This window comes from Larus michahellis, chromosome 1, assembly GCF_964199755.1.
Source record: "Larus michahellis chromosome 1, bLarMic1.1, whole genome shotgun sequence".
NCBI lineage: Eukaryota > Metazoa > Chordata > Aves > Charadriiformes > Laridae > Larus > Larus michahellis.
Window position 1 is genome coordinate 86,139,128 of NC_133896.1, and position 20,769 is coordinate 86,159,896.

At 42.0% G+C, this 20,769-nt stretch overlaps 1 protein-coding gene across 5 annotated transcripts in view; it reads left to right on the plus strand.

Moving 5' to 3' along the window:
• The window catches only part of LOC141744238 (potassium voltage-gated channel subfamily KQT member 1-like), a 514,016-nt gene that overhangs the window by 324,647 nt on the left and 168,600 nt on the right, over positions 1–20,769 (plus strand). The window contains exon 17 of one of the 5 annotated variants that reach the window (XM_074589763.1): positions 12,188–12,267. The exons of 2 other annotated variants lie outside the window; for them this stretch is intronic. In XM_074589763.1, the coding sequence (XP_074445864.1) occupies positions 12,188–12,267 (80 nt within the window). Of the gene's footprint in view, positions 1–12,187; positions 15,413–20,769 lie in introns of those variants that run through there. 2 more of the 5 variants (XM_074589740.1, XM_074589753.1) reach the window with 2 other exon arrangements.

Sequence of the window (20,769 nt, forward strand, 5' to 3'; positions counted from 1 at the left end):
TAGTCAGTAGGGCTGTGTCAATATAATCTGTCTGAATCACTTTAAGAGAACTTGTACTCACATTGATAGCAAACTTACTAGACAGAGGGCTATACCTTTTGATCTTCCATCTCTGGGATGGCATACAGAAGAGAAACAAAATGTCTCCAAAGCATTGGAGATAGCTTCAGTGGTAAAGCTTTAGGGTGGATTTGCTGTGCAAAGACATGGGGTAGCCTGCGTCGCTGGGCTCCAAGGACAGATCTCAGGGTAACTGAGTGTCCAACCTGAGAAGCCTCTGTGCTGATTCCTGGTGATCCCGCTAACATTTTCCTCTGAAAATTTAAGTCTTTGTTCCTCATTCTTAAATGACCCCAAAGCTTCTGGAGGTGCCACAGGTCAGTCAACGTTTCTCCTGCAACTGTATTCTTCATTCTCCAAGGAGGGAGGAGCCAGGGAGCATAAATGACTACTGAAAACAGCAGAATTACCTTCCAACAATATCTTCCATGTTTTCCAGGGGTTTTATTAAAACATCACCTTAGTCCCTTTCCTGACCATGCTTATGTAGGATGGAGAGCCTTGCAGGAAGGCAGGATGCCTTCCAGCTGTTGATTTTCATCTTCTATATGGTCTTCAGGGCATGCAGCAAGTAGCATCAGGCTTTATCTGTGTTTAATATCAAAGGATTATCTTAGTTTGGACTCCTTCCTTTATGGGCTGCATAAAGGCACATTTTGCAAGACTCTAATTTCACTCATAAACCCCTTTGCTAGTAGCAAGCTGCATTCTGCTCAGTAAAGCTGTCAAAATTGCCAGTTTCAGCTTTGATCATAGTAACAAATCTGTTTGACCCCAAAATTTCAGAAGTGGCCCTTAGACATAGGAGAAAAATTGTTGCCCTTTCCAAAGGCATACTCTAAAGCTTGGGGAAAATTATGCTCGTGTGTGAACATTTTAACTATTACTGACCTTTGCCAAAAGAAGTAGTTTGAAATTTAACTGATTAGTGAGTATGACAGCCCCTGGAAAACAACTTTTGTTTTTGCAAAGGGTGTAGGGAGATCAGGTATATCTCCAAAATGACCGTTTAGCATTTTTGCATGCAAGGAGCTAACTCTTTAGATTTCATCGGTGTAACTGAAAAAAGTTAGATTTCGGGATAAGTAGAAGTTATATCTTGTGTGTATGATAGAAGTTATCGGTCTGCAAAATTACAGATATTTAAAATTGCTGAATACCATTTCCAGATATTTAAATGTAGTTCAGGGAAATGACCAATATAGAGCAGTTTACATCTGTGTGAGCCCCAGTGGGAGCTGGAGCCTGGCTGTCACTGGGTGAGGCCAGAGCCGAGAAGCCTGGCGGGTCTGTGGAGGCTCCTGCCCACAGCTGACGGAGCTGAGCTCCTGCAAGCAGCCGTTCAAGGTTTCACAGCAAACTGTCAGAAGTCTCAGTTAAACCAATTGATTGAGCAGGAGAGTTTCCTTGGAAATGCTGTTCAGCCTATCCAGAAGTGTGTCTCCCTTTGAGGTACCTCTCTTTCTATTAACTGCAGAAAAAGCTCAGATGACTGGTTTAAATTAGACACCCAGCTTTCACATAGCTGACATCAAACGGGATGCATCCTAACCACCTTGTCTGTAACCAAGCTCCAAACGGTGTTGGATGCCTTATTTTTTCATGCGTCCTGGCATGATGTCATCTTCTGGCGGAGACAAGTCCTGGGAAATATATGGCTGCATGCTTCCCCTCCAGGTGCGAGTCTGGTAGCACGCATGGTGCGCAGTGTTGTGTAACGCAACTCTTCCACCTTCTTGGGTTTCAAATTCTGTGGCTGCTGCAGCCAGTGGAGCTGTACCAGTGCTGAAAAGTATTAGCAGTTTTTCCTACAGAGGAAAAGAAATAGGACCGAGGCAGTACAGTGTCACGGGCAGGAACTGCAAAGAAAGTACACTCATCTCTCCTTAGCAGTTTTCAGGAAAAAAACCCAGAAATGATATGTTAAGATCTGATGAGAACTGGGTGGAGGTAAAGTTCCCAAACTTTTTTTTTTTTTTTTTTGCTAATTGTCTGTACACGTGGCCAGTCTAAGTGAAAAATATTCTGCTTCACCCAGAGAAGAGTAACATTTTTCATGATAGCAAACCAGCACCCTATAAATACCTGTAATCCTAGGATTTTAACCTCATGGACAGCATGGCAAAAGCAGTTTAGAAATCTTATGCTCGGTGCTTCGTCAGAACAGTACTTTCTTTCTCTCTCTCTGAGTTTTTAATAGACGTCTCAAGTTGAGATGACTGTCAGCACTTTCTTCTAGTAAGACACAATATATATTCTCTGTGTGTATCTATAAATATATACAGATGTAGAGTATATAATTTCTGTAGTAAGTCAAGTTCCATTTCTAGTTTATTTTCTGGTTTACTTGGTGTGTATATTGCTGTAGATGTTGCTTTATTTTTATTTGCATATGTCCAGTTGTGAGAAATTTTGTGACAGGATCTCACACACGAGTACTTTTTCAGTTCCTCTGCCTCTGTAGCTGAAGAGTTCATTTCTGTAACTTGAATCTCTAGCTTGGTTAGGGCACAGCAGCAGGACCGAATATTGTGTTTTTGAGAAGCAGACTTTTGAGCCTGGAAGCATAATGAAATGATCTTTTAAAAAAATCAGTCATACCCTATTGAGGTAATTATTTGTATGCCTTTATAGATTGAAGGGTTTATGCAATGAAAAGAAATAAGAAATAAAGTTAAAGGCAGTTTATTTCCCCGGATAAACATACTCACATCTGTGGAAGTCAGTGTCCCATAGATTATCAAGTGGAAGAGTTTTGCAGGATTAGGTACTCTATGGGTAGCTGGAACACATTATTTAGCATTTTCTCAAAATCAGAAACAATGCCTCATGCCTCTCCATGCCTGAGAGCATCAGCCTAACCACTACATGAGGGATTTAGAAAGAAATTTCTGGTATAGCTAGGTCGTCCCTTATAACTGTCCACTAACAATGCCATCGCCTCTCTGTGAGACATCTTTTTATCTGACCCAGATGCTAGACCCTGTTTTCCTTTGGAAAAAATGCCCCACAAGACAAACAACAACCCTTTAAATGCCACGAGACTAAAATTTCCCTTAAGTTCGGGATAAGCCTGTCAAACGCAAGGTACCCCAGCTTTACACTCTGTAACTGAAAGCTGTCTCTGAACAACAGAACAATGAATGTAAACACATGGCAAAGGGTGAAGGAGCTCCAGTTGAGTTAGTATGGAGCTCAGCAGCTAAAGGAACTCCCTAAAGTAGAACCAGACCAGCATAATCAAAACAGCCCTTTGTGCTTTTTGTAATCCAGAAAACTGTCTGAAACGGGAAAAAAAAAAAAAAAAGAAGATTCGGTTTAAAAAGGTATTGTTGGCCTAGACTTTTTGTACATTAGAGGACAATGCCCAAATCAAAAAGGCAACTAACTTTAAGCCATTTTAACATAATCGTTAACCAGGTTGCAGATATGTTTAGTCAATGATTCTTCATGCTTCTCTAAAGAATCAGATGACATATTCACGTGCGGCTTATGGGGATCTGGGGGATATAATGTCTGTAAATATCCTGTTCAGAAAATATGTAGCTATCCAGAGTTCACAGTGAATATCAAAGATTTTTATGTATAAAACTGCACTCCAGACATTGCTGAGATCCTCTCTGCTCATGGATTTCTCCTCCTCCAGAAAAAGGAATGGAAGGATGGATGAACAGGTACAGAAACGTGCAGTTGCACTCACCCACCCTGAACTCTTCTGTATATTATCTTTATCACACAGTTCAATCTCTAGTACTCTGCAGAGTGCTTCAGCCCAAGAGAGTTTCCCACAGAAATGCAGCTTCCCCTCTGCAACTCCTCTCCGACGCACACTCTGACACAGTTAAGGCAAATCCTCTGTAAGCTAATTCAATGACCAAAAAAAAGTTTTGTTAACACAGAGTTAAAATTGCCCAGTGGTTTCTCATGCCTTTCCAAAATGCCTTGCTCAGCAAAACTCAAACCTCTGAAAAAACAGAAAACGAGGAGTCCTGGCATATACCAACAGAACCTTAACTGTGACCCCCTGGAAAGTCACAGTCCCTGGGAATTACTGGCATGCTCACCAGATGAGTTTGCTGCAGTAGATTTTGCTGAGCCTGACGCTCCAGAACTGCATGTGCTATCAGCAGGCGAGCTTCAATCTGCATTTGTTTTTGTTTTGCTTCGGGTTTTTGACAGTAAATTTCCTGTATTTTAAACGAGGTCAGAGGAATATTTTGATAGAGTCTAGAAAAAGATGTTTTAGTCATCCCTCGCCTTTCATTGCAGTCAGCTCTCTGCCTGAGGCAGGAGCATTGTATCTCTTATCTCGGCATTTCTGGGCTTTCAGACGGTTCTTCTTTTCCCTGTCATCTCTCTTAGATCTTAGCACACTTAAAAGGGAAGAATACACCACTGGCAGGCTTCTTGCACTGCTGACTTTGCCAACCACTTGGTCTTCCTCCAGTTTCTCTCCCGCCACCTCTGTTTGCACTCCATCTTTCCAACCCCAACAATCCCTCTGTAGGGCTACTTTCCTCTGTATTTTTACACCACTCCGTACCCTGCCTCCTCTCAATTCCTCCACCCCAACAGTCTTCCAGTGAGCATTCACATATGTACTTTACTTCTTCCAAATGTATTACGTCTCCTCAGCAAAACCCCAGCTTCCCGAGCAGGAGTTGGTCGTAGCTATGTGCGTGAGGTTCATCACTTATGTCTTTTATTGAGCTTTCTGGGGCTGGATACAGCTCACCTTCCATGGACAGGGTATCTACACGTGAACCATGCGGGATCTGTCACAAAAGGCTGGCTGGAAATCTTACCCCAATGTTGTGTTTATACACATTGCAATCTGATTTAGACCGAGAGTGTTCACACACTAAGTGTCTCCCATAACAGCTGTATCATTACTTTTCCAACAGCTGGAATCAATGAGGTCAGGTAAGGAACAGTCAAGCCATGATTTGAACCCCAGGAACATTCAGAATAATCGCAATATGAATCAAACCCTCCACTTTGAAGACAGGACAAAAGAGAAACTGGTTTGGAGAGGAGACTGGATTTTGGGAGTGCCCTGCTCAGATTATTTTGACCTTGTCCATGATACCAGCAAATCACAGTGTAAGCTAAATAAGCCTCGAGGTTTTTTAGGCACTTAAAAGTCATCCCAATTTCAGCCTAAATTTTAGGGCTTTCCCACTTTAATTGTAGGAAAACCAGAGTTCTACTGCAATCAGCATTTCTTCTGCAGTCTGCCTGTGTTAAAACATGAAGCAAGAAAGTGATACTGTTATTGTTATCTTTTCTGCAAAAATTTTCAATTGTTCATATACTGTGGTGAAGGAGGGCTTTAAATAACCTCAGTAGATATCTCAGTGGGAACAGAGGTGCAAAATGCTTTGCAAAATCAGGCCTTGTGTTTGAGAATACTCAATTTCTCAGAAGACCAAAGCAATTTCATGAATGAAAAAGTAAAAACTTTAAGAAATCTCCATTTGATCTCAACTTCTTACATGTGGAGTTATACAAGGAGCAGTATTCTCGGGCATAGTTGTGATGTTTCTTAAAGTAAGCATACAGCATCAGCTCTTTAGTTCCAAGATGGAGCATTGCCAGATCCTTGAGTTTTAATGCTGATGTTGGTAAATAATGTACAGTTTTTGGCTAACCGTACAGGTACAAATTTGTGGGTTAGACCAAAAAAAGCAAGCACAACACACTGACAGAAATTGATTCAAAGGTAGGTTCTCTAATAGTTGTGCTCTTGTTCCAGCCTTTCAGTCACACAGAAGTGAAAGCTCTGTGCTCTTTTGGTTTGAAGCAGAGATTTATGGTTGATGATAGTATTTCCCATGCTTATGTGTTTGTGCTTCAGTAACTGCTAGATGAGGAGGAAGGATGAAATAACTTTAGGGGTAGTATGTTGCTGTACCAGAAGATATACATTCAGATATCTCAGCATGGGCCTTTCCCTATTTCCTTATGAAGGAGAATACGTGACAAAAGCTACACACCACTAGTCGTTCAGGAAGCTGGCAGCAGGAGATGATGAATTCCTCCACTGCTTCTGTCCCTTGCCTTTTCTTCTATAGGCAAGTCATTCAACATCCCCATCTGAAAAATGACAACAATGGTCTAGGGTTAACAGGGAGCTCAACTCATTCAGAGCATGAGTTCTGCAGAGGTGAGCAGACAATCCAATAGGGCAGATAAAACATTTTTCCATCAAGAGCACTTAGATTTGATTGTGAAAATGTACTCAGATTCCCAAAATTTTACTACTGTATGTGGTTGACAACAGTGCTGCCTTGGCCAGGCTGAATGTGTCCCTCAAGTGACTAAAATCACTTGGGATTCATGGAGGAAGAGGCTTCCCCATCCCTCAAGCCCCTGTGGTCGGTGCCAGCAGAGTCCTTGGAGAATACCTCCCACACAGCAACAACTCTGATCTCAATATGAACCAACAACCAGGGCCATTTTCTTTCAAGGCATGACTGGGGGAGGCAACACTCACGTTTTGCAGATAACTTCAGGGCTTAGAGCTCTCAGGGAGAAGGTGTGAGACCCCTGGGCTCTGATCTAGGGAGAGGAAACCTGAACCTGATTGATACCCTAATAATTGAGCCAGTGTGGAGGGACGCAGGACTGATGGACTCCAAAGAGTGGCAAGATGAGCAGGACTCTGACTCTCTGGCTCACTGATCATCACACCCGGACAGAAAGATGGAAGGCCTGACCCATAGGCCCAGCTCTATGTGTCATTTCTTCTTTTCAAGCTAATGAAAGTGCATTTAAAAAGCATATTTCCAACAGATATATTGTGAGATTTTGTATCAATAAAGTACTAACTAGTAAAATACTGGAGAGTCTCCAACTGAGCATTATCTAGTATTCATTCTAAGGTTTTCTTTCAGAAATCTAAAATCCATTGCAATTATTTTCATGTTTTAGTCCCCTTCAGTTCTTGTCTTTCCATGCTACATTTAGTATCATCTTGGGTCACAAAAGCCTGTGTCTGTTCATACAAAATGCAAAGGAAATTTGAATGAAGTTCAGGCAGACAAACACGTCACATAGAGCTGATCAGTCTTGGCTAAAAAGGGTAATGGTTTGTTTCTAAACAGGTTTCTTCAGATTTTCTGGTTTGGGGTGAAAATTCATATAAAATGACTGCTTGAGGTTTTGTAGTTTACAGCCACAGCATGCAGTAGTTGAAACCAGTGTTATTTCCAAAGTATTTTCAGCATTCAGGGAAAATCTGAGTGACAGACCATGACATCAGGCATCCCATAAAGGCGCTGATCTTGGCTTTTACAGTAATTCTGCTGTTTATTCAAAATGTATGATTGCCCATTGCACAGTAAGTATAATGTTATTATGTTCCCATCCTTGTTTCATAATCTGCATTGTAGTTGCCTGAGGAGCTATATTTAAAATAAGCTTTGTTTACTTTCTTAGCTGAAGCCTCCTATAAACAGTATATTTTTCTTTTAAATTTACGCACAAGGAGAATATTAAAAAGCAAACTACTGTGCCAAATGTTCAAAGGCCTTTTCTCCCCCCTGCTTACTACTTTTATGACCGTGGAAACATTGCTTTTGTTTCAGTAGAAAAGCTAAAGTGAGCCTTAATGAACTGAAAACTAAAGAACACATCAGATTTTAGATATGGGGTAACTAAGTGTAGCTATAGCTGTCCTGGAGATACAGCAATGAAATACAAGTATACTTTGGAGATACTCAGTAACTAAATTAGAAGATTAGGATCACAGAATCCCTTGTTGTGGTGGAATGCCCACTAAGTCAAAATGAAAAGGAAACTCTTGTCAAAATTACAGAATTTATCTAAAAAAAAAAAAAAAGAAAAAACCAACAACTTCAAAGTGAAAGGAAAATGAGAACAACTCATGCCAAAGCTTTGAAACATATAGGATGTTTTATTAAATGTACTTACTAATGTATGTTCCAAAGTAGCAAAATTTTTCAAAAGCATACATTAACCTGCACTTTATAGTAATTTTCCTAGTCTCGAAGATGGTTGGGGATTGCCAGTCTGGTGAGGAAAAAAGGCCATTCATTCTCCTGGGAATCACCGTCTGGGACTGAATGCAGGGGGTAGTAGGATGCAAAGAAAGGTGTACTTTAAAGAGTGCACAAGTAATGTTCCTTTAAACCACTGACACCAGAAGGGAGGTGTGGAACCTGGGTTCTCTGCACCGCTTGTAACTAACTAGAAGCTAGATTTCAGAGGGTATTGCAGGCGTGTGATCAGTTGCCTCAAGAGAGGAACAGTTTTTCCCTCACCAACAAAACTGAAGGAGCAAGGTGAGGTGCATTTCAGGTCCACACCCAGAAGAGCCAGTGCAGTGACTGGGCTAGGCTTCCACAATTAATACAGAACAGGTGTTGATTTCATACATGCTCTAAGCACCTAATAAGTACAGATTATAGTGATTTTGCAGATGGTACCCTCTATTGGAGCCAGGCAGGGAATTAGCCAACCTAAGATAGAATTTATCAAATGTAAATTAAAGTCTGAGCTAGCTCCCTGTATTGTCAGTGTAGAAAAAAAATCCATTTTTGAGGTATAACTCATCCTAAAACACATCTGACACAGGTCAGATGAGTCTTAGAACCATAGAATCATTTAGGTTGGAAAAGACCCTTGAGATCATCGAGTCCAACCACCAACTCCACTCTACAAAGTTCTCCTTTACACCATATCCCCTAACACCACATCTAAATGAGTCTTAAACACATTCAGGGATGGTGACTCCGCCACCTCCCTGGGCAGCCTATTCCAGTGTCTGACCACTCTTTCTGTGAAGAATTTTTTCCTAATGTCCAGCCTAAACCTACCCTGCTGCAGCTTGAACCCATTCCCTCTTGTTCTATCGCTAATTACCTGTGAGAAGAGACCAGCACCAACCTCTCTACAGTGTCCTTTCAAGTAGTTGTAGAGAGTGATGAGGTCTCCCCTCAGCCTCCTCTTCCTCAAACTAAACAGTCCCAGCTCCTTCAATCGCTCCTCATAAGATTTATTCTGCAGGCCCTTCACCAGCTTCGTTGCCCTCCTCTGCACTCACTCCAGCACCTCAATATCTCTCTCATATTGAGGTGCCCAGAAGTGGACACAATACTCAAGGTGTGGCCTCACCAGTGCTGAGTACAGGGGGACAATCAATCACCTCCCTTCTTCTGCTGGTCACACTATTTCTAATACAAGCCAGGATGCCATGGGCTTTCTTGGCCACCTGGGCACACTGCTGGCTCATGTTCAGCCGCTTGTCAATTAGAACCCCAGAACCCCCAGGTGCTTTTCTGCCAGGCAGCTCTCCAGCCACACTTCCCCAAGCCTGTAGCGGTGCATGGGGTTGTTGTGGCCCAAGTGCAGGACCCAGCACTTGGCCTTGTTGAAGCACATTCCATTAGCGTTGGCCCATCGGTCCAAGCCATCCAAGTCTCTCTGTAGAGCCTCCCTATCCTCATGCAGATCAACACTCCCGCTTAACTTGGTGTCATCTGCAGACTTGCCGATGATACACTGTGTGTCCTTATCAAGGTCATCGATAAAGATGTTAAACAGAAATGGTCCCAACACTGAGCCCTGAGGAACACCACTTGTGACCAGCTGCCAGCTGCTGGATTTAACTCCATTGATCACCACTCTTTGGGACCGTCCATCCATCCAGTGCTTGATCCAGCAGATCGTGTGCTCATCCAGGCCATGAGCCGCCAGTTTTTCCATGAGAATTCTATGGGGGACAGTGTCAAATGCTTCTTGAAAGTCTAGGTAGACAATGTCCACAGCCTTTCCTTCATCCAATAATTGGGTCATCTTGTCATAGAAGGAGATCAGGTTCGTCAGGCAGGACCTGCCTTTCCTAAACCCATGCTGACTAGGCCTGATCCCCTGCTTGTCCATTATATGAGTTGTAATGGCACTCAAGATGATCTGCTCCATGACCTTCCCTGCTACCAAGGTCAGACTGACAGGCCTATAGTTTCCTGGATCCTCCTTTCTGCCTTTTTTGTAGATGGGCACTACATTTGCTACCCTCCAGTCCACTGGGACCTCCCCAGTTAGCTATGACTTCAGGTAGATAATGGAAAGTGGCTTGGGGAGCACATCTGCCAACTCTTTCAGCACTCTTGGATGTAACCCATCCAGTCCCATAGACTTGTGCGCATCCAAGCGGTGTAGCAGGTCACTGATCACTTCCTCCTTAATTGTGATGACCTCGTTCAGCTTCCCCTCCCTGTCTCCTAGCTCATGAGGCTGGGTGCCCAGGGAACAGCTAGTTCCACTGCTAAAGACTGAGGCAAAGTAGGCATTGAGCACCTCAGCCTTTTCCTCATCCTTTGTGACTATGTTTCCCTCTGCATCCAATAAGGGAGGGAGATTTTCCCTAATCCTCCTTTTGTTGTGCATGAATTTATAGAAACATTTTTTGTTATCTGCTTTCTCTGGAAGAGAATGTTTCTCTCCATTGACTGGTAAGGGAGCCTAGATGTCTAGCTTAAGTGTAAAGGAGATGACATCAGTCCCATTCCTCATGCCTAGTGTTGAAAGAGATACACTTTCTATTTCTTATTAGCAGAAGGTGATGTCTTCCCAGTGACAGCTGAGACTGGGAGGGGAAGGGTGCCTGGGAGATGGCAGTCTTTAGCCAGATGGAAATGATTCAGAATACGGTCACAGCCTGTCCTGGGCAAGTTATTGCTGAGATGAATTAAAGAACTTTGCAGTCTAACTAATCTTTCTGCCTTGGTTGCTCAGGACATTAAATTTAGTATTTTTCTGTTCCTAGATACATTTGATGCATGCAAATCTCACTGTGAGCTGTAGGCAGTCCTCACAGGCTAGAATTTTGCTCTTGAGATGTGGTCCTCACTTGATAGTCCAATGATCTTCTCGGTTTGCTTTAGGCTCCACACCAAGCTGCGCAATAATAACTTAGTTATTTTTATTGCTGGTAAAAGATTGCTGGGCACCTTCATATGAAACTGCAAAACAGGATACAAAAAGCAAAGAGAATTATTTTAAGCTGACTTTAAAAAGAACCAAGTACTATTTTTAGTGTGTTTACTACTTGTCAAAGGGATTTTCTGTTGTCTGAAACCCAGACCACTGAGGTTTACCACTGCTTGTATAACATTTTTTCAATAACGCTGTTCCTTTTTAAATAATTGGTATGGCTTCATATGGCTTTAGAAGCCCTCCTCTGTCTGTGCAGCCTGGAAGGGAGGGTTTACCCCACGGTGGGGGTGAGAGGGGGCGCAGTTTCTGGGTCTGGCTTTGAGCTCAGCGAGGCTGGTGGAGCTCCTGTTGACTTCATCTGTCGCGCTGGTGACAGAGTTAGGACTGTTTTGATTTCACTGAAGCTTACTTAGTTTCCTGGTAAGGATACATTTCTAAATATAGCTCCTTACATTAGATGCAGGAATGTTTACCCATGCAAAGTCAGGCAAGGTAAACACTTTTTTTTTGGGGGGGGTGTCAGTATCTTTTTAATGGAAATGAGCCTTGAAGTATATTTGGCATCATCTTGGCATGCTGGAGCTAAATACACGGTCTGTCTTCCTTTTTTGGTATCAGTTATTTCTAATTTTATTTTCACTTGGAAAGGGGTGATTTAGTGATCCTTCGTTATAGATGTGTCAGAGTGGACGTTGCAAGCTCTGTGAGTTTTGCCTTCACCTTTTAAATAACTCGGCCCTGAATGAATCTGTTGACAGAAGCCGAGCAATTTAAAAATACATTTGAAAGTATGCAATGGGATTATGACAGGGGGCTGTGCCAGAAAAAATACAAGCTCTTACTATGCTGTTACAGTTGCTTGAGAACACATTAAATGCGTAGTTTGCACTCTCTCTTGCTCTCTTTCTCTGTCTTTCAAAGAAGAATGCATTGTGAAGTACATGTATTTAGGACTGTGCAATTATGTTAATTCAGCTTTGATTCTACTGACGGATTTTTTTTTTAATTCCTCCTGTTTATTTGTGATGAGCTCTGACTTGAAATTTGATGTAAAGTTGCCATTTTATTAACATAAATGTGATTTAAAAGCTATTTAGGAGAGTGGTTTAGTTGAGTTATTTAAACAGGAGGATAAATTTCTGACCAGGCTGTTATTTTCTTGTAGGTTACAATCATCTCATCAGCTGGTACTACTGTGCCTTTGAAAAGCCGTAAAGACTGCTCCTTGCCAGTCATACTGAAAAGGTTGTACCTTATCACTTTTTGTGGTATTTTCTACTTACTTTCATGTAGGGAAACAATCTATTTTTTGGTACAAAGACGGAGGAAGAAAGAAAACCTTTAAAAGATATTGTTGGCTTTTTAAAAATCCGTGTGCCTTCAGCAATGCTTCTACACAGGACACACTGCTGAAAACATTTCAACATTACCCAAAGGAAGAATACAGTCATTTGGGGATACTGTGCCTCACTTACATCTTCTGTCTGCACTGAGATATGGGTTTCAGCAGCTGAGTCCCCGAGAAACGTGAATTAACAATACTGCTTTTTTGCTTATTACAGTTTAATGACTGGTTTTGTGCTGTAGAATCAGGGTGATTCAGTAAATTTCAGCACAAAGGACTCCTGGACCAATATTTAGTCTTTTTTTCAGGGCTTGAGTTTCTCCACTGTTACAGGTAGGCAGAGATTTTATTAAATCAGCCCAAATTATGAGATTAAAGAAGAGCAATGCTGGTGGGAAAGGGGGGACCCAAAGCACCACTCACCAAAGCAACAAGTTGTGCTTGGCAAAGAGCAAGGTAAAAATATTGCAAAGAAGATGGAGTTCTTCCTCCCCGGAGAGCAGCAAGTGCCTCCCTGCCATGGTGGGCTGGAGCTGCCGGTAGGGTTTCCCCAGCGAGGCCGTCAGCACTGTGAGCAGCAGAGCAGCAGCTGCTGATGCCTCGAAGAGGGAAGAAAGGCAACTCCCTGCCTGCAGCTGACTCAAAACGCTTTTGCTGTTCCTCCCCAGCAGCAAACACACAGCCTTGGGCTTCCTCTCCGAGTCCCACCTCGCAGGTGTCCTGCCCCACCACAAGGAGCCTCAGTCCCAGGGATGGGTGTGCCAGGAAACACCATCAAGAGATAGCCAGGGCTGTGGTGTGAACACGGACCCACACCCTTTATTTTAGCTCTAAGCACCCTCACGAGAGATGGTGAGGTACGGGATTACTATGATCCATGTTTTCTAGCAACCGTCTCACAGGCAAACACGGGTCAGCACTGGAGCAGTGATTTGGACCTGCACTCTCTTTGACACCGGTGCCCCGATCCGCACCCCATCCCGTGGCCTTGCACTGGCTTATTTCTCTTCCTTTGAACGATGCATAATAATTCCTTTGAATTAGTATCATAAGGGAAAATTAATGTCTTGTGGTAAAAGCAGGTGGATTATGACTGGGGAGAGGTCTAGAAAGAGAGAAGGATACCATGAGCAGCTCTGATAATATCTCCATACACCAGTGCCATATCTATAAAGTGAGGGTCCCTTCCTTTAACTGCTGCAGGCATGGCACTGGTGAAATTCTTAGTGCTGGCGAAGCACGTGTGCTTTGCAGTGATGATAACCCTATAGCACAAATTCGATGTAATTTGGTGTGACAGTTGCTTTTGCTCTTTTTTTTTTTTTGGTTTTGTTATTTTCATAATAAATGTTTCCATTCAAACTGGTTTTCAGTTCCTGAAGCAGTGACTGTCACTGGTATTCAGCTCCTGGGAAAGCAAATTGAAATGTAACGAGGGAGGAATAAAATCAGTTGGGATACAATTTTGCGGTTCAAGATTTCCAGACAGACTAAGAGATTAAAAATTCTTGTATATATGATCAGTGTATATCCCTAGCTAATAATGTATACCTCCAGGTGAGTTAAATGGAATCAAGATGTTCTTTCAGGAGCAGACTTCAGCCTTAAATAATATAGCAGTGTCCGTGGTTGACAGGCACAATATATGAAAGTTGACTCTTGCAGCAAGTTTTGATCTGCTTTTACTGTCCATAACGTCAATATCTCCCTTATACAGAGGTCAGAACCAACTTAGTATTTACTCTAGCATATTGCTTCATTGTATAGCGGTAGTAGGTCAGAGCCCCGGTTATGCCGCGAAGCACCCTACTAACATATGGCAAAATGCAAAAAGAAGTAGGTTCTTGTTGTGCCATCCTTACTCTTGCTGAAGGTCCCCGTGCTCTATGAGGAGTCCCACAGGGGGACCCTCTGTTCCCACAAAGAGCTGAGGAGCTGAGCAGCACCAGAAGCAGCCAGATGAGGGGGTGGGCAATGAGTATCTGAGACTTTGGTGCTCTAGAAAGTCATGTTAATGGGAGATCCTGGAAAGAAATCTGGTGTTTTGCGTCATGCTGCTCATGCATGGTGAGTCATGGGTCTGGGAAGTCACAGACAGATGAACCTTGCCAAGTGTGGGTGGAGATGGGGGGAGCTCTGGATGAGCTTGGGCTCCCTGGGAAACACAGGCCGGCTCCGGTTTACATGTGGGGTAGGACCAGTGCTCCCTGCATCCATAAACCACAGATTCTCCTGGGCTCATTTGTGTGACATCCCAAATGGTCAGCGGCACAGACGTGACTCCAGTTTGATGCGTATCCAGTCTCACAAATAAATGCTCTACACCAGCAGTGCTAACGGCGAGAGAGGAGAGGGCTAACACTGCTTGAACTCCTGCTGCTGTCTCCACTTTCCTGCTAATCCTGGGCACAGTGAGGGAGTTCTCATGGAACTCGGCAAGAGTTGGTGGCAAAGTGCACGGCATCGTCCTACGAGCACTCTGGAAGGAAGTGTAATATTGGAAATAAAAATAGAACAATTGATTTGTGAGCTGAGCTCTACATTGACACAAAAAGGGTCATTGAAAGGGCTTTATAAAAAGCAAAGGAGGATATTTGAGAAAGTGCCCAAGTTGCAGAAATCCTAAACAATGGGGGTTTTACTGTAAAATACTCAAGTGAGCCTCTCGAATCATACATAGCGCCGTGACAATGCATGTCATCTGTTGACATACAGAGAAAAATTGAAACACATTCAGACGGAGCTATTTTAGGCTATTTGTTATAAGCCCTCTGCTTGGCTCAGGCCCTGCGTCTGAGTCGCTGTAGACTGCCTTCTTCCCCAGTCAAGTAGCCGTGGGTTTGGCAATGACCTCCCTCCCACAGGGAGATAAGGCAGTTTGTACCATGTCAATGACCAGAGGCAGCCACAAAACATTAGGCAGGCTCCTGACTGTCGAGAAGTTGAAACTGCTTGAAAACAGCAGGGTCAGTCTGCTCTCAAACACACTGATATTATCTCATTAGTGGTGGCATTTACTGCACAGCACAAGGAGCAGAAAAGGGAGTTGTTAAAAAAAAAAAAAAAAGAAAAAAGCAAACAAATAGTTACAGTATATGGAATCCTTTAGGCAGAGGGAATGTTACTCACATGCGAGGTTTGTCTTTGTTAAAGAAAGTAGTATAGTAGTATGCATTGTATACAAGCAGCAGATTATCACTTCCTTATCTTCCTTCCAAATAACATTCTCCTTCCAGCTGGCAGGGAATGATGACATTTTACCTGAAGCTCAGTTCTGGTTTGCAAAACTTTAATTTTTCTTTTTTTCTTCTTCTTCTTTTTTTTTTTTTTTTTTTTTTTTTTTTTTTTTTTTTTTTTTGTCTTTTGGCAAGCCAAGAAATACAGTGTTGCTTATAAGGTTCAGGTTAGGGAATGAGGGGCAAGCAATACTTTAGAGCTCCTTTCCCCTCTCTCCATATTCACCTTCTCCTTACTCCCATCAGACGGTTTTGCTGTCTGCTCCTCTACTGCCAATTGAAACGTCATAAATTTAGCATTGACTTTACTGTGGCATTACAGTATAAAGACTCCAGAGGAGACCGGCCAGGTGGATAAAAATACTAGACAATTAACTCTTGAGATGCAGGAATCGCCTTTTTGTTCTTTATCTGTACAGCACCCATCCCAAGGGGTGCAGGACTGCTGCCCCCCCAGCCACTGCCACGCACGTGAGTAATAACCAGGTGATCCCCAGGTGCCCGCAGGAGCGGCGAGAGACGTGAGAAGTGCACAGGAAGCTGTTTTCTTCAGCGGCACGCTGATATGTCCGGCAGATAGATTTCCACCAGCCTGTAAACACGGTCACAAACATATGAATGTCTGAGATGCTTTCACGACAGGACCTCGAAATAGAGCTACTTAACACCATCCCTGCTAAGTACTTCAGGATGGACTTTGACTTGGAGCAACTGGCAGCGGCCACGTGCACACCCGGCCCTGCGAGCTGTTGGCACGCCTGGTTCTCACAGGCTTTGGGGGACACTTGTCACACGAAGGCTTTGCAGGGCCTGATTTTTTCATTCCCACCAAAAGTGTGTATTGGCATAACTTCCACAGAGACGAATTCTTCTTTTAGCCATAGATAAGTACTCTCTGCCATCACAGTACTCTCAGTTGTGGCCGACGGATCAGTAACTCACACAAAAAATCTGCTGGGAAAGTCATCAAAGCTACCCTTCTGTAATAAATAAGCCTGTGTGATATCAGAGGCAGAGGCAGAGGAGCCTTCGAGAGAGGAGAGAGCAGCTTATAGGAAATCAGGGACCAGGAGTGTATAGAGGAAGAGGAAGCTGGGGAAGGGGCACTAAACTTCCCTTTGTAGACGTGCCTTGCAGCCATGTAGTGGGGGATTTTCTTTTAACAAATAAGTGATAGGCACGAAGATAAGTTTTTTAAAAAACAGAAGAAACTCCTCGGGTTTCCAGAACACAAAATTGTGGTTTCCTAAGATGTGTTATTTGGCAGATAGCTTGAAATCTGTGCATTCGCTCTGAAGGATTTTCTGTCTGAGCTGTGCCCGTGCATGCTGCTTTCTTGGGCAGACTAAATTATACAATTTAGTTTCTTGCTTGTGTACAGGTGCAGTTCTGGCTCACATAAATTCATATATACAAGTGCTAAAATTTCAGTGTCCAAAAAATGTGAGGGGAAACCCCCCCTACTCTTAAATTCTTGACTGTTTTGCTGAGGTTGTTTTCAGAAAACAAGCCCAGAGAGGAGTATGCAGAGAACTAAAAAGAATGTGTTGAATGTGCAAATGCACCCAGATGATACAAAAATATTCTGGGACTTGCTCACCCATATGGGAATCTATAAAAAGATACTGAGTTAATGTTAAGAGTGGAATTTGATGCAACTAAATTGTCCAGACAGGGTTTTTTTCCTGAATTGCCAATTTAATCTGTTTTCTAGATGCACTTTACATAAAATGCGTAACAGTAACTTTAGAGGTTGTTATGTTAAAAAAAACCTTTCAAATAGTAGGGCCCATACTATATTTGTTGTCATATATAGGCACATTGCTTTAGGATTTAGTTTCAAAGAAACCAAAAAGCGCTTCTAATTTAATAGAAACGGTACAGGCTAAGTTGTGAGCAAAGAAATTTATATTGAGAAAAGCACGGGACAGGAACTATACAAAATAACACAGTTACACTTCAGTACCAACAGAAAAGGTTTAGCAGTATTTTTTGACTAAGGAGTGCACTTGGTCATAGCCTGGTAGGGCAAAAGGGATCTTTCAAATTTTTGTCCTGAAAACCAGGAGATACATATGAGGAAAAAATAATGCAAGTTACAGCCTGTAATGTATTTTTAAAAGTATTGTCCACTTTATCTCAGAGATGCTACTAGTGATATACAAATTGTTTACGTTTTGCTTGTTTTCTTCTGTTTCTTACAATGGACTGTAGTTCACTAGATGTATATAGTATAGTTTAGGTCTTTTTCTTTTGCACAAGGTCGCAAATACAAGTGTACAGAAATTTCAGTATGAACTTACTGGGGAAATAACTTCTTAAATGATTTCAGACCTGATATCCTTACGAAGCATATTGTTGTTCTGGCCTCTGTGCAAATTCATCTTTCTTTCCTTCTTTCTCTATTTATTTATCTATCTATTTATTTTCTTTGCCTGGGACATCCTTACACTCGGCAGCTATTCTTGGATCCATAAACGAAATGAATGAGGCTTTTTCTAAAATCGCTACTCCAGAAATTCCCTGGAATATAATTAGCTGCGTATCAGATCTTGGTAACTAGAGACCCGTGCAGTTAGTTTGCAAGAAGGCTGCGCGTTTGTTGTTCTCATGTATTCCTGTGCATACCTGATGGTATGCCACCTGGACAAAACATGAAGACTTGCATGTGAAGGCATACTAAAGTGTATGAGGAACGTGGTTTTCTCCTGTTCTTGAGTAGTCATTTCTTGTTTTTATCAGTCGGTTTTATTTCTTAGCATATACCGTATTTAGCTCACTGCTAAATTCGTTCACTCTATCCCAGTTTTCCTTTATGATTTCTTTGAGAATGAAAGGGCGGTCTGACACAGATATCAGTATAGCTCACTATACTGACCCTGTGTATTAAACTGCCTCCAAACAGACCTGTAAAGTCAGTTAAAATGCTTTGTTTACAGGTGAACCTAAGAGCAAATTTGATTGATCTTTCTTCACAATACTGTAAAGGGATGCTTAGAGCGGTGAAAGAGTCTCAGCCTGTCTGGCAAATATCCTGCAATTTTAATTGTACTCAGACAGGAAAAAATACAAGGCATTTTTGCTGGAGCTGAGTGAACAATCCAAAGTGGACAATGTATTTAACACATTAAGGTTAGGGGTCTGGGCTGCATCTATGCCTCAAGAGTTCTACTCAGGACAGCTCCAAGAACAGAGACAAAAGCGGGATTAAGCAACCCTCACCAGTCTTTCCCTCAGCGCTTTCCGCAATCCTTGGCACAGCCCTTTTCCTCACCGAACATCGGTGTGGGTGTGCTTTTTGCACAAGTAATCTGATGGAGGTACACAGAGACAGGCATGTAGCATTCAGGCTACCTGGGAATTCTCCCCAAAGCCTCCAGAGACTGAATCTTGCAGCCTGTAGCATTGCAATGAACTTCTCTGATCTTTTCCCGCTCGGGTAGTTTATCTGAGTAAACGGTGATTTCTTTATATATACCTCCAGTCTTCTGATTTATCCTACAGTTAGCTTTTATACCTGTTTACTGTGTGGCTTGATCTCAAATAGCCCTTTTTTAAATTGGCATTTATTAGCTGAATCATCTGGCACGGTTTCCATTTTTCAGTTGGGTGAGAGTAAAAGCACTCACAGAACAGATTCTCAAATGCAGTTCAAAGTTGGTTTTCTGTCATTCATGGTGCTAGTGCAACACTGCCCGGAAATGAAGGAAGAAGAAGCACAAGTATTTTTTGTACCAATATTGTTACGTTTACGTTATTTTGTCTCGCTGACACAAATCCAGCAGTTGAAGGGCGCAAGGGAAAAGACAAGCCTAAAAGAGAAGCAGGAGTCAGTTGGTCCTTGGGAAGAGCAAGGCATAGCTTGTTGTTATGTTGCTGTTGTTTGACTTCCACTGTTATTAATCCACTCCAAGAGCAAAATTAAAACCAGAAAAAGGATATGTCAGTGCCCAAGCTCATGTCCTTGAAAATACCATGTACAGTATGGGGTTTCTTTCCCATTCACCCACACTTTAAGAAGACAGAGGAACGATAAAGACTGAAATTATTCAAAAGCAACTATTTGATTCTTCTACTTTTTATTTTGACCTTTCTATGTTGGAACTCCTTGACGGGAAAAAACATGTTCTAAAAATCAGACATCGTGTAGATATCTCAGAAAGAGAAGGCACCAGAACTGCCATTCATTTTTAAAATTAAACTCTTGAGCATCTCTGAAAGAGCAGTTACTTCAGAAACAGAGTTTAACGTGATATTGGAAATCAGTCTTCTTCCTACTATGTATCCTGATATCCTGACTACTCGCTAGTGAAATACTGTTGTTAAATAATAAAACAATTCAGTTTGTCTGATCACATTTCCCACTATATCCATAATATCCAGAGTACTTCTTCTTTTGCATTTAGAGAACAGGTTTTTTACTTGAAGCTTATTATTCTGTTTTATTATAAATCACAAGGAATCAGGGAAGAGTCTGGTTATCTGAAATACATATGTGTAAATAAGCGATGAAGGGGAAATTAATTGCTATATATTACAGAGGAAGTGAGGGAAGGTAATGCTCTGCTGCAACACGCATCATTTAAACTTTGCTGAGAGGTGTATATACACAGAATATAAATAACAAAAAAATCTACCCTGACATCAGGCATAAGCTGGATATAACATACGGTGTTGCGTGCCATTAATAATACTAACGTTTCAAGTTAGAAAAGGTACAAAACAAAATTACCAAAGCAGCCTGTGATAGGGAGGTGGGAAACGAATTATCAAGAAAGATTAGCTCGAATTAGGCAGCACTGATAATAGGAGAGTCTCAAGAGATATGCTGAAGACAATACTGAAACAAAGAGAATGAATCACATTAATCTTTTTAAGATAGTCACTAATTTGAAGAGTCTGGGATCTAGGATACAAGGGGGTGACTCAGAAATGCTAAGTATTTCCGGCACATTTATTTAGTGTTGTTGAAATATTGAACAAATAGCCGAAGTCAAGACCAACAAGTCAGGGGTTTAAAAGAAGCTGGTTTGTTTTCTTTTTGTGAAGGATTTTTGAGATTACAACATTAGCTACATATTTGGAGTTACAATGATAAGTTCTAGGGTGATTTGTATTTATTGGGGTTAGAAGGGCAGGCCTCAGTGGACCATATGGTATTTTTAC